The sequence below is a fragment of the Cricetulus griseus genome, assembly GCF_003668045.3.
Source record: "Cricetulus griseus strain 17A/GY chromosome 1 unlocalized genomic scaffold, alternate assembly CriGri-PICRH-1.0 chr1_1, whole genome shotgun sequence".
Lineage (NCBI taxonomy): Eukaryota > Metazoa > Chordata > Mammalia > Rodentia > Cricetidae > Cricetulus > Cricetulus griseus.
This window is the reverse complement of record NW_023276807.1, coordinates 201381331-201394584: the sequence shown is the minus strand read 5'-3', so window position 1 is coordinate 201394584 and position 13254 is coordinate 201381331. Positions and strand designations below refer to the sequence as shown.

The 13254-nt window shown below is 41.4% G+C and overlaps 1 protein-coding gene across 2 annotated transcripts; it reads left to right on the top strand.

Annotated features, from left to right (window-relative positions):
• The first annotated feature begins 3766 nt into the window (after window positions 1–3766).
• Window positions 3767–12255, top strand: Gnpnat1 (glucosamine-phosphate N-acetyltransferase 1). Of its 2 annotated transcripts, none has more exons than XM_027389291.2 (6): window positions 3767–3993; window positions 4762–4929; window positions 5797–5859; window positions 7796–7923; window positions 8726–8787; window positions 11237–12255. In XM_027389291.2, the coding sequence occupies exons 2-6, from the start codon at window positions 4776–4778 to the stop codon at window positions 11382–11384; spliced, it is 555 nt and encodes a 184-aa protein (XP_027245092.1). In that variant the 5' UTR covers window positions 3767–3993; window positions 4762–4775; the 3' UTR covers window positions 11385–12255. The 2 variants fall into 2 exon arrangements, with proteins under 2 accessions (XP_027245092.1, XP_027245091.1); XM_027389290.2 differs by having other exon boundaries at window positions 3769–3988.
• Window positions 12256–13254: the final 999 nt, after the last annotated feature.

Below are 13254 nucleotides of genomic sequence, written 5' to 3'. Positions count from 1 at the left end.
GTTTTTTGTTTAGTTCTCTCTCTCTCTCTCTCTCTCTCTCTCTCTCTCTCTCTATATATATATATATATATATATTATATATATATATATATATATGCTTTCATACACCTTAGGTTGGCCTGGAATTCACTATGCAGATAACACTAGTTTTGAAAGTCTAACCCTCTGCTTCTACCATCAAAGCACTGGGATTCCAGGCATAAGCCACCAGACCAGGCCTTGAGATCTCTAAATCCTGCTTTGACCCTCCACATATGGTCACATAATACTTTTTTATAGTTCCCATAGCATCTGGTATTCCTCGACATATTTTTATTTTTCCTCCAGTGCTGAGATCAAACCAAGGCCTGACACATGTTAGACCAGCACTCTGCACTAACTCCATTCAGGGTCCCAGTATCTGTGTGTTTGTAGGGACCTACCTATTGCAAAGGACTGGAATTGTGCCTATCTTATTACTTAGAATTATTAGCTTCTAGCCTGGAGTTGGTGGCCTATGCCTTTAATCCCAGCACTCGGGAGGCAGAGGCAGGCAGATCTCTGTGAGTTCGAGGCCAGCCTGGTCTCCAGAGCAAGTGCCAGGATAGGCTCCAAAGCTACAGAGGAACCCTGTCTCAAAAACCAAAAAAAAAGAATTGTTAGCTTCTAGCATTGTCTTTAGCATGAGTTAGGATGAAAGAATAGAAGCATAAGCTGGGATACAGCAGAGCTGTGGATCTCATGTAGACCAGGAAGGAACTCCTCCCCAGGGAGGAGGGCTAGAAGTTGACAGAGTAGCTTATTTCCTTTATTAGTCTTTCTTTCTCTTTTTACTCAGGTTTCTCTTTAGAAAGACTAGGCCTGTGTTCTTGCTGTGAATCTGCCAATACAATACAGAAGGAAGATAGACTGTGTGATGGCTACTCTTGGCTGCCAACTTGACTATATCTAGAATGGACTACAATCCAGAAATGGAGGGCACATCTGTGAGAGATTTTCTGCTTGGTTTGGAGTGGGTGAACTCTTTTCTAGTCCAGACCTTTGAGGTAGGAAGACAGAGATGTTGGGACAGGAAAACATATGCCTTTGATCCAGATCTTAAGTCTAAAAGACACATGCCTTTAATTCAAATCTTGAGGTGGGAAGACCTACCTTTAATCTGGACCATTCCTTCTGCTGCAGGTCTATATAAGGACATAGAAGAAGGAGTCTTTTGCTCTTTGCCTGATTGCCTGCACCTTGCTAGTACATCCATTCCTTCACTGGTATTGGAGCCTACTTCTTTGGAATTCCAGCAGCTGAGACACCCTGTCTTGTGAAACTAAAAACTGCTAGATTCTTGGACTTTCTGTTCACAGCCATTGTTGGATTAGCTGAAAAATAGTCTATAAGTCATTCCAATAAATGTATGTATGTATGTATGTATGTATGTAGAATACATATTTATTCCATAAATTCTGTGACTCTGGAGAATCCTGACTAACACAGACTATATCTCCATTTTTCAAATGGGGGGAAAAATCAAGGTTCAAAGACTAAAAATTGCTGCTTCTCTTCTCAAGGGGGTTTGGATGACTCTGAGTCACCATGAAACCATGTGTTTTCTCTGTTTGACATCAAAGTGTGTCCTGCCAATGAAATTATTTATCCTAAACCCTAAACTGCCCACAGCCAGATGGTAGTTTAGTGCAATTACTGTTCCTTCTTAAGGTGACAACATTCTCCAAGTAGAGATTTTTGTCTCACACAAAACAGATTAGGGTAAACTGTGTAACCAAAACAAAACAGGATTTTAGTGTTACTAGTATCGTCAAGTTCAACCAGGCTGGATCACTTCCACATTCTCCCGGTCCCCTCATGCTGGGGCTGGAGCCCAGGCCCTCACACATGCTAACAGATATTTTTCACTAAGCTACATGCACCTTGCCTGTCACAACTGTTTTAATACTTCAACAAGTGGTATGTTTTCCTTCAGACACTATGTTACTAACTATGACAAACATGTCTGTGACAAGAGTTCTTTCTCACTAAGTGACCATCCTGTTCCACGACACTCCCTGTGCATCTGGGAGTTAACCCCACTGTAATCAGTCCAGTGAGAGCTAAGCCAATGCTTGGGGCTCAGCCCAGGCTGATCTCATTTTCTGTTTCAGTCATCATCATCTAGCTCTTGAACTTCTTAGTCATTTTAGCCAAATATGATGGAAATTATTGAAATGTTTGTGTGATGAAGCTGATTTCTATGACAACGGAAATCAAATAATGTAAGAACTTTTTTTTTTTTTTTTTTTTTTTTTGGTTTTTTGAGACAGGGTTTCTCTGTGTAGCTTTGGAGCCTATCCTGGCACTTGCTCTGGAGACCAGGCTGGCCTTGAACTCACAGAGATAAGCCTGCCTCTGCCTCCCGAGTGCTGGGATTAAAGGCATGCGCCACCAATGCCCGGCTTGTAAGAACATTTTAAAAGTAGAAGAATCAAATATGTGACTAAGAAAAGTTTCTGAGTCAGGCAGTAGTTGGTGCATGCCTTTAATCCTAGCACTCAGGAGGCAGAGGCAGGTAGATCTCTGAGTTCAAGGCTAGCCTGGTTTACAGAGTGAATTCCAGGACAGCCAGGGCTGTTACACAGATAAACCCTGTCTTGAAAAACCAAACCAACCAACCAAACAAACAAATAAATAAGCAAAACAAACAAAAAGAATATAGAATATAGCAAATAGTTAGAAAGCTAAGACCAGCACATATACAATAAGCATGTCCTGAAAAACAGCAAGCTTGGTTGCCAGTTAGCAAGAATTAGAGAAACAAACAAGATAAAGCATTGTTTCTGGGGAGATCAGCTGGTGCCAGATAACCCACTGAGGAATAAATTTGTTCAAGGCCACAAGTTAAATGGAAGCCTGATAAAAGAAACCCAAGAAATCTGAAGAGGTATCTGTGAAGCAGTTCACATAATCCTCACTCTGCAAGTGAAGTTATAGAGACCAATGGCTTCTTATCTTGCATTTCTTTTTCTTTCTTTCTTTCTTTCTTTTTTTTTTTTTTTTTTTTTTGGTTTTTCGAGACAGGGTTTCTCTGTGTAGCTTTGGAGCCTATCCTGGCACTCGCTCTTGTAGACCAGGCTGGTCTTGAACTCACAGAGATCAGCCTGCCTCTGCCTCCCTAGTGCTCGGATTAAAGGCATGCGACACCACCGCACACAACGTTTAATCCCAGTATTTGGAAAGCTGAGGAGGCCGAGCCAGCCTGGTCTATAGAGTAAGTTCCAGAACAGCCACAGATATGTAGAGAGACCCTGTCTTAAAAAAAAAAAAAAAAAAAAAAAAGATACGAGGGAGAATAAAAAAAAAGTCCAGATGTGGTTAGATGAGTGGCCCCAACTCAAGTTTCTAGAGGACAAGAGCCATGTCTCAGATTTTTGGGAATCAGGGGCTGTGATCCCCAGTGAACAACCTAAGTCCTGGTTAATGGACGGCTTGTGAGGGGAGAAGACAGAGCGGAATAATGAGGCAAGAGCCTTAGGGCTCCGAAATATCAGGAATCACAGTGGTCATCGCAATATGCTGCTTATACTCCTAGGAATTTATTTTTAGATAAGGAGTGAGAGTGACAGTGGCACAAGGGCGCAACGATCAAGGGGCACACCTGGAAGGTAAACTGGTGATGCAAGCCTTGCCCTGGTCCTAGTACCACGCCCCAAAGTCGCCTAGGAGCCCCGCCCCGCCCCGAAGCCCCTCCCTTCCCCGGAGCCCCTCCCCGCCCCGGAGCCCGCCCCTCCCCGGAGCCCCGCCCCGCCCCGGAGCCTTGTGCGTGGCTCGACCTCTGCTTGCGCGGCTCATGCGTGAGGGCGGGGCAGGGTGGAGGCGTTAGTTCGGCCACGTTTGGCCCGGCCGTTCCGGCTGCCGCGCGGGGTATAAGAGGGGGTGGAGCTGGCACTGCAGCCGGATCCGGATGCGGCGCCGTGACCCGCTGGGAGACTGACGCGTCTGCAGGAGAGCGTGGATCGCTCCGGTGCGGTGAGGCGACCCGGGGCTGGGACGGAGGAAGGGCGGGTTTGGGACTGCCTTGAGACTGCAGACTGCGGAGGTCGGGACGTCCCTGCCCAGGAGCCTGGTGGCTAACCATGGTGACCCACGGTCCGATTGGGCAGGGTCCTGGAGGGCCTAGGGACCGAGTGCCCGTGGCATGGGACTTGGGGGACAGTCGTCACTTTGCCGCCATTCCTCTCAAAGGGCGCTAACCCTGGGTTCCCCTTTACCTGTCCAGCAGTGAGAGTGGCTGAAGATAAGCTCCAGCTCTGAAGAACCCCACCTGCCTAGAGGGGGACCTGGGACTTGTACCCCTAAAAACACTGTGATTTGTGTTGTGTGTAGGAACTGATGTTTATGTAAGGCAGACACAAAATTTGTTCATGTAAAAACAAATGGGGATTCTTTTTTGTTTGGACAAATAACCTTTAATTAATCCAAGCGTGGGTCTTAGGAAATTGAGATATCTTAAGCAGGCTTCGTATGGTAGAAACAGATACAATGATGCAAAGATGTTATTCTTTTGTTTAAATTAGGATGAGACATAAGATGAGAGTATTAACCAGTTTATTATAGACCCGGGAAAGCTATTGAGAGAGAAATAGAAGAACAGAACAGGACAGAGAGGCAGAGAGAGAAAAGCAGGGAAGTTGGAACTTTTAACATAATGTTATAGAATCCATTTATATATTAACTTTCTCATCAAGCATACTTCTTTACTAATAGACCCTCTTAACATTTGAAATTTTATTTTAGACTTTATTGGAAAGATGAAACCTGATGAAACGCCTATGTTTGACCCAAGTCTGCTTCAAGAAGTGGACTGGAGTCAGAATACAGCCACATTTTCTCCAGCCATTTCTCCAATGAATCCTGGAGAAGGCCTGGTTTTGAGGCCTCTCTGTACTGCCGACTTGAATAAAGGTACGGGCCCAACTTTAGTTTGTGAAAGCCCCTGAAATCGATGCTTGCTTTCTTCATAAGCATGATGGTAACTTAGAACAGCACTTGATGATTTTGTTCTTAAAATAACTGGAGCACTCTGTTGTAAAGGTGTATTATAATGGAGGCCAGATATTGCTATGATGTATTTAAAAATGCGTACAATAGTATTCCTTCCAAAAGGACATTATCATAAACAAAATAAAGTTATAATGTATAAACACACGAAGAGTTTTCTCCAAGAAGCAGATAGGCAGAAATAACAGGGTTTTTATTTAGGCCAATTTAATTATTATTTTTTGTTTTTCGAGACAGGGTTTCTCTGTGTAGCTTTGGAGTCTATCCTGGCACTCACTCTGGAGACCAGGCTGGCCTCGAACTCAGAGAGATCCGCCTGCCTCTGCCTCCCGAGTGCTGGGATTAAAGGTGTGCGCCACCAACATCTGGCTAATGTAATTCTTTAATATCTAAATTATCCAAAATAATTTCTGAAACTTTGGTAATGAAAATCAGCATTTAGCCGGGCATTGGTGGTGCACGCCTTTAATCCCAGCACTGGGGAGGCAGAGGCAGGCTGATCTCTGGGAGTTTGAGGCCAGCCTGGTCTCCAGAGCTACACAGAGAAACCCTGTCTCAAAAAACAAACAAAAATTTATAAAGTCGTTTCAACAGTGTTATATTAGTTACACATTAGCTTACAAATGATATTCTGTGGAGGTGAGAATCTTGCACTTGAAGTGTTTAAGAAGTACACGCTTGTTCTGTAATTATTGATACTAAGGTCTGCATTATTGTAAATTCTGTTTTAATCTTTTGCTTTTCTCTTGTCTTGAAATGTTTTAAAAATAGGTTTTTTTAAGGTACTGGGTCAGTTGACAGAGACTGGTGTCGTCAGCCCCGAGCAGTTCATGAGTAAGTACACAGAGTACCTTGTCTGAATAATCAGAACTGTTCAATACCTGCTCATTCAAAGAGCTGCAATTTAGGAACTAGTCATCCTCACTTAGAGCATCCAGATGTTTGTACAATAACTTGATTATTACTGGAGGACAATAAAAGGAGTTAATGTCCTTCTCTTGTAGTTATCTCCTTCTGTATGGTTATGTTAAACACAGAAATTTCATTACCAAATTAAACTTAAGAGTTTATGTATGTTCTTACTCTCCTTTTGTTCTTAATTAACTTGAAATTTTTGTTACTTTTATATTGTATTTTAAGGTTGGCAGGGATCTTAGAATTAGTCTAAACAGTCCCCTTCCTGGTTTGAGACATGAGAAAATAGGTTCCCAGAGAACTAGTCATTCCCAAGATCACAGTTAATCATTGGCAGGGAGAGCGGGAACCTTCTTTCTTTATCCAGTGTTCTAACAGCCTGTTCCCATTTTCACCAGCGCACTTCCTTTAGTAGGTAACTTCTCCAACCAGGCTGAGTGAAGGTTGGTCTTTACAGTTGTTGACTCTCCTTCATTGGATTTTTTTTTCCTACTTCAGACCTGTATAGAGTGAGACTTTGAAAATAAATAGTATCTGAGAGCTACTGAACTTGGCTTTTAACTCCTGGGTTTGCATACAGATCAGATTAGATGAAAAGTGTAGCTTTTCCAGCAATATAAAGTGCTAAACATTATTTTTGGGAACATATCTTTGCTTTTATTTGTTTAACTTTGGAAAAACTGCTTAAGTTGGGGATGTATCTGTGTCATCTTTGTAACATGCTTTCAAAGCAAACAAAGATCCTGTTTCTAAAAGAACAAATATGTAATCATGAAACATTGGAAAAACAAACGGAAAACTGTTGTCAAAATATTTTGAAACCAAGACTATGGATTGTGGATATAGTAGGCTCTTGTAAAAACTTGCAGTATTGTTCTTTGAGTGTTTTAAATGAGTGTAAATTGGTGGATATTGAAATTTTAACTAGTTTGTCACAAAAATGTCAACATGTACAATATATCTAATACAGTGTTCATCTAAAAGATCCCCGAGTCTTACTTTGCTAACAGATTTGTATGTGTCTGTTTCTGGACACAGAGGCAAGCTCCCCCTTAGGGTTACATCTCCATGCTGTAACAACAGATAACTTTAAAAGTGTGAATCACTCAGTGCTGATTGTTGGTATTTCAGCTCCTTGATATTTTCAAACGCATAGTAGTTGTAGAAGTTCAAACTAGCCAGGTATAGTGGCATGCACACTTTTAATCCCAAAGTTGGGAGGCAGAGGCAGCCGGATCTCTTGAGTTCAAGACTAGTCTAGTCTTCATAGTTTTAGGATAGCCAGAGTGATACAGTGACACCCTGTCTCAATAAACAAGCAAGCAAACAAACAAATAAAAAAGCTTGTGCTCACTCTACTTTATTTGTCTTAAAGTGGGGGTTGGAGAGAGGTTCACAGGTTAATAGCACTACTGGCTGCTCTTCCAGAGGTCCTGAGTTCAATTCCCAGCAACCACATGGTGGCTTACAACGATCTATAATGAGATCTGGTGCCCTCTTCTGGTGTGCAGACATACATGAAGGCAAAACACTATATATCTAATAAATGAATATTTATTTAGTTAGGTTTTTGAGACAGGGTTTCTCTGTGTAGCTTTGGAGCCTGTCCTGGCACTTGCTCTGTAGACCAGGCTGGCCTTGAACTCGCAGGGATCTGCTTGCCTCTGCCTCCCAAGTGCTGGGATTAAAGGTGTGGGCCATCATCACCCAACTGAATATTTTTTTTAAAGTGGAAAATAAAGCCCTGTGGCAATATAGCTCTAGTATTCAAATGAAGTCTGACAAGCCTGGTGCTTTACTTGAACTTAATAAAATAGAATGTCTACCACCTAACACTTTTTTGACATTTCCACAGAAACTTTTGAGCGTATGAAGAAGTCTGGGGATTACTATGTCACAGTTGTGGAAGATGTGACCCTAGGAGAAATTGTTGCTACAGCAACTCTGATAATAGAACATAAATTTATCCACTCATGTGCTAAGGTATGTGCTCACACCAATGCCTATGAATAAAGTGAACAGATGATCTCTAAGGAAACCACCTTGGGAGCTTCATTAGCAAAAGCAGTTTCCCCATGATTTTCCTTGCTGGAATTCCTCAACAGAAGACACTTTTCTCAAGTTTCTAAATTACAATCCAATGAAAATCAAAGATGGCTCAGGGGGTAAAGGTGCTCACCACCTAGCCTAACCACCCAAGTTCCATTCCTGGGACAGGACCCACATGGTGGAAGGAGAAAACTTCTATAAATAGTAATCTGACCTCCAGAGACCCAAGCCATTCACCCCCCTCCCCGCCCACACACACACGAACACAATCTCTGAATGTAGAAATGTACTCTGGCCGTGTGTGGTGGGGCATGGGGCACACCGTTAGTCCTAGCAGCACTTGGGAGGCAAAGGCAGGTGGATCTCTTTAGTTCAAGGCCAGCCTGGTCTACAGAGAATTCCAGGACAGCCAAGGCTACACAGAGAAACCCTGTCCCCCCAAACCATAAATAAACTAAATAAATGGTACTCTGTAAGTTATAGGTTTTGGTTTTTGCACTTGAAATTGGTAAATTGTTTTTAAGCAACAAGTTGGATATACTATGTTTACCAGATTATATTGTGGTGATTGGGATTGGATCTTTAAACAGAGCAGAGGTTTGGGTATAGCTGAAAAATGATGGAGGCACAGTTGGCTTTGTTTCCTCCATAATAAAGACTGTAATTGTAATTGTTACCAGCTGGCTTAGTGGAGAACAGGCTGGAGGCTCATCCTGTCCACTGTGATTGTTTGCAGAGAGGGAGAGTAGAAGACGTGGTTGTTAGTGATGATTGCAGAGGGAAGCAGCTCGGCAAACTGTGAGTAAGCACTCGGAACCTGTACAGCCTGCCCAGTTTGGTCTTTTGCCAAGAAACTTATCGCATAAGGTTTTCCTGATTTAAGTTATTTCTGATCTTTGTTTACTTTGAACTCATTCTCACTCTGTATCTTAAACTGAATTTAATGAAAATTAAGGTCATGTTAGTTTTCCCCAGAGTTTGAGAATTGAAAACCTATTCCATTTACAAGAGTAACAAGTAATTGAACTATGTTCTACCACTGAGTTGTGTCACTAGCAGCCCCCCTCCACACCATTCTGTTTTTCCAGACAGGTTTCTCTGTGTAGCCCTGGCTAACTTGCTTTATAGACCAGATTGATTTTAAACTCAGATTCTGGAGTAATGGAGAATAAGCTTGGCTTATGAAAAGTAACCTCTTTAGCTTAATATTAGCATTTCAGACTTGAGCAACTTAGAGTATCCAACATTTCTGTCAGATTAAAATCTGTATTGGTTTATTGCCAGGTTACAAGCAGAACTTGCATTTAAATATAATCTGAGTTTTAATGAGTCTGCACAATAAACAGACATCAAGTATGTATCAGTATCCTAGGTATTTGGAATACTTGACGATATGAACTATATCAGTTTTTACTATTCTAATCCATTAACTAGTATGCCTAAAATCTTCAGGATAGGAAGTCCCCTCCCCCACTCCACCCCCAATGATAAAAGGATTGTTTATTCAAACATGCAGCTGGATGTGATGGTGGTATCTACTATAAAACTGGCACACAGGAAGCTGAGTCAGGAAGATCACATCTAGTTCAAAGTCATAAGATCTGTCTAAATGTACACACAACAGGGGAAAATCACTCAGCACTCATTTCTTTAATCTCAAACAGTTAAATCACTTTTATATTTTTGGAACAGGGCTTCTCTATAGTAGCCCTGGCTGTCCTGGAACCCACTCTGTAGACCAGGCTGGTCTGAACTCAGTGATCTACCTTCTGGTGCCACCATTGCCCAGCTTAGATCACATATTTCAGGATTTTGATTCCTTGGGCTTTGTAAGATGGTTTCTGAATGATGTATCCACATATTATTCAGACTAATCTAGTTATCAGATCCACATTTTCATGAAAAGTAGCTTTTAAAATGATTAAAGCTTGGCATGGTGGCATGCCTTTAATCCCAGCTCTCAAGAGGCAGAGGCAGGCAAATCTCGGAGTTAACTTGGTCTACAAGGCCAGTTCCAGGCCAGCCATAGCTATATGAGACTGTCTCAAGAATATAGCTATTACCCATTTTATGTGAACATGTCAAGTGTGTAGTTGGAATAGACTTAGAACATAGGTACCTCACCTGCAGCCTTTCAGTGTTAAGATGGGAATTCAGGGCATTCTGCATGTTAGGTGAACCTATCACTGAGTTACATCCCTAGCCTCTGGGACAGGGGTTTGTCTTTTGATTTAAGGTCTCATGTTGCTACAGTAGAAGAAGACCTTCAATTCCAGACCCTCCTACTTCTACCTCTTGGGTACTCTGGTACAGGTGTGTCACCACAGCCAGCTAGAGGCCTTTCATAAAAATAATCCAGGCCATGTTTTCACAATTTGATAGTCATTAGTGTTAAAAAATGGCCTTTTTTTGGTTGTGTTTGGGTTCCCCAAATTTAGTATTGGGGATTGAACCTAGAGCTTCACACACTAGCTTGGCAAGCACTCCACTGCTTTCTCAGCCTTTGGTATTTTTAAAACTAAGTCTTATACTCTGAGCCTATGCTTGTCTCAAACATGCTGTGTAGTTCAGTTGGCCTTGCCTAAATTCAAAGCAATCCTCTTGAGTCTTTTTTAAATTATTTTTACCTGTGCACCACTTGTGTTCCCAGTGCCCTCAGAAGGCAGCATCAGGTGCCCTGAGACAGGAGTTACAGATGGTTGTGAGCCAGCTCTCTAGTCCTGAGTATTTTGTCTGCATGCATGTCTTTGTACCACTTGCATGTCTGGTGCCTGTGGAGGCCAGGAAGCCAAAAGAAGGCACAGATTACCTGGAAGTGGAGATACAGTTAGTAGCTATATGAGTACTGGGGATTGAACCACAGTCCTCTGGAAAATAACCCCTCTAGCCCCTCATAAATTCTTACAATCTTAGAAGGTTTAGAAACTGGTAGATGAGAGGGTGACTTGCAGTGTAAGCCTGAGTTTGATTCCCAGAGCCCATCTAAAGAAAAGAACTACACAAAATTGTCCCCCGACCTCCACTCGTGGACACACTTGTGTGCCGCCTCCCATAATAAAGAGGTGTAAGCCAAGTTAGTTATTAATAGGCTGGGGACTGTTTGAAGCAAAATAAAAATGCTTCAGTAATTGAAATGCTTACCAATACTTAATAAATACTATTTTATTTGTATATAACACTAATCTGTATCATCATCAAGGCCCATTTTGGTTATACTGTCTCCCATACTTCTCTTTTGAAATTTTAGGTTGTTATCAACTCTCACTTTGCTAAGCAAGAAGCTTAACTGTTACAAAATCACCCTTGAATGTCTACCACAAAACGTTGGCTTCTACCAAAAGTTTGGCTATACAGTGTCTGAAGAAAATTACATGTGTCGGAGGTTCCTAAAGTAAAGACAACCACCAAGACAATGAATGCTCCAAGGCTTACTGTTCATTTTTGTTGCTGCAACCCAGTGAGCTCCATACCTACTAGACTGAAAAACTGCTGTAGTATGCAAGTATAAGCGACACAAGAGCATGCCTGTGGCTGCTGGGACTTGCTCTGAGTTAAGAGTACAAATGATCATAAAGGGGATGATTTTTAACCAAAGGAATATATTTTCAACTTGAATCTTTTCTTGCATTGTATTTTTCTAAAGTTTGTCTTCATTTCTTGGTAGGCAAGAGTATGGGTAGTAAAGAGTTACATCTGCTCTGTGCTGCTCATTTTTAAATATATGTATATATATTAAATAAGGCTGTTTTTTATCACATAAAATTATTTTGTTTCATCTCAATAGACTTAAGGGTGCAACATTTCTCACATTACAGGGAGTTAGACACATCTGTTATAACCAGATAGATATTTGCACATCTAAACATTGTTGATCCTAATACTGCACACAAAGTGGACAATCTTTTAAACTATTTTACTAAGTGTTCGTATACTTCTATGCAGACACTGCCCCACCTGTCTCATCCAAGGGCAGACCTAGAGACCTAGGGTTCTTTTCATCAGTGAGTGAGCAGCTCTCAGTGGAGGTACTTTTACCCTGGTTTCTTTATCATGGGCACCTGCATCTCAAAATTCGTGGTACTGCCTTTGTTATACATCCTTAAAACAGCTTTTCTATTCAATGTGATTATAATGGTACTATTACTCTGATCATTGTCCTGTTTTATTTATTTATTTTAATGATTTTGTAAAGTAAAATTACATTGTTAACAATGGTTCTAATCTTTTGCATTCCATGTTACTACATTAAACTTGTTTATATGACTAGTCCTCTGTTTTCCTTGTTGAGACACAGTGATCTGTAACCCAGGCTAGCAGGAACTCACAATGTAGTAGATGTACCTTGAACTCCCCATGCACATTCCAAGAGCTGGTATTACAGGCATGCACCACACCATGATCAGCTTGAGTCTTTTAGATTACATGGCTCACAGCAGCCTAGTTTTATGTATTTTGGGGGTCATTTCAATTGGTTTGGGTTACCCTCTAATTATTAGGTTGACTTTCCAAAATAGAAACTTTTACTGCATGGTGACAGACTTTATCTGACAGTTCAGTTAACAGTTTTGTCTTTAGAATCCTGTAACCTTGGCAGGGCTTCATTAAGTTTTACCCATGCTAAATTAAACTCTGGAGCAAAACCACCTACTATGTTAGTATTTCAAGAATCCCATGGAGTTTTGAGACAGGGTTTCTCTGTATTGTTTTGGAGCCTATCCTGGAACTCGCTCTGTAGGCCAGGCTGGGATTAAAGGCGTGATCCAACAATGCCTGGCTTGAGATCTTTTAAATTCCCCTTTAGGCAAACAGTTGTATGCTAAATATTCACCCTTCCTAGTCTGCGGGAGTAAAGCTGGGTTACTTTTATCTAGAAGGCAAAGAAGTTTTGAGGCATAAGGAGTACGAATGAGTTTCTCAATCATTTGTTGAGGTACAATGGCACAACAGTTTTAATACAACCACCAGTCTTCACAAAATAATTTTAATACTTTGTGCCCCGGCTAGCAGCATCTTGCATCTGTGACATTCCTATACATACAGAAGCATTTTGTCTGAATACAAATGTTAAAAGCAGAGTAACGTAAGCAATTGTCTATACACAGGTAAACAGACACTGTATGTTATTTTTCTTGAATCATTTTTTTGCTGCATAGTAAATTGCAATTACATGTCAGTATGTTACTGATTGAGAAAACACTTTGAGCTGTGAGGTATGGCAGCTCCCTGTGAGAGAGCCTAACATGTAAACCTGAATATTTTGAGTGA

What these genes read in the sequence shown, in the direction of transcription:
- Gnpnat1 (XM_027389291.2), top strand. Translation starts at nt 4,776, where the DNA reads ATGAAACCTGATGAAACGCCTATGTTTGACCCAAGTCTGCTTCAAGAA. An exon ending in TACTGCCGACTTGAATAAAG is followed by an intron (nt 4,930 to 5,796) that starts GTACGGGCCCAA and finishes TTTTAAAAATAG; the next exon opens with GTTTTTTTAAGGTACTGGGT. An exon ending in TTATCCACTCATGTGCTAAG is followed by an intron (nt 7,924 to 8,725) that starts GTATGTGCTCAC and finishes GATTGTTTGCAG; the next exon opens with AGAGGGAGAGTAGAAGACGT.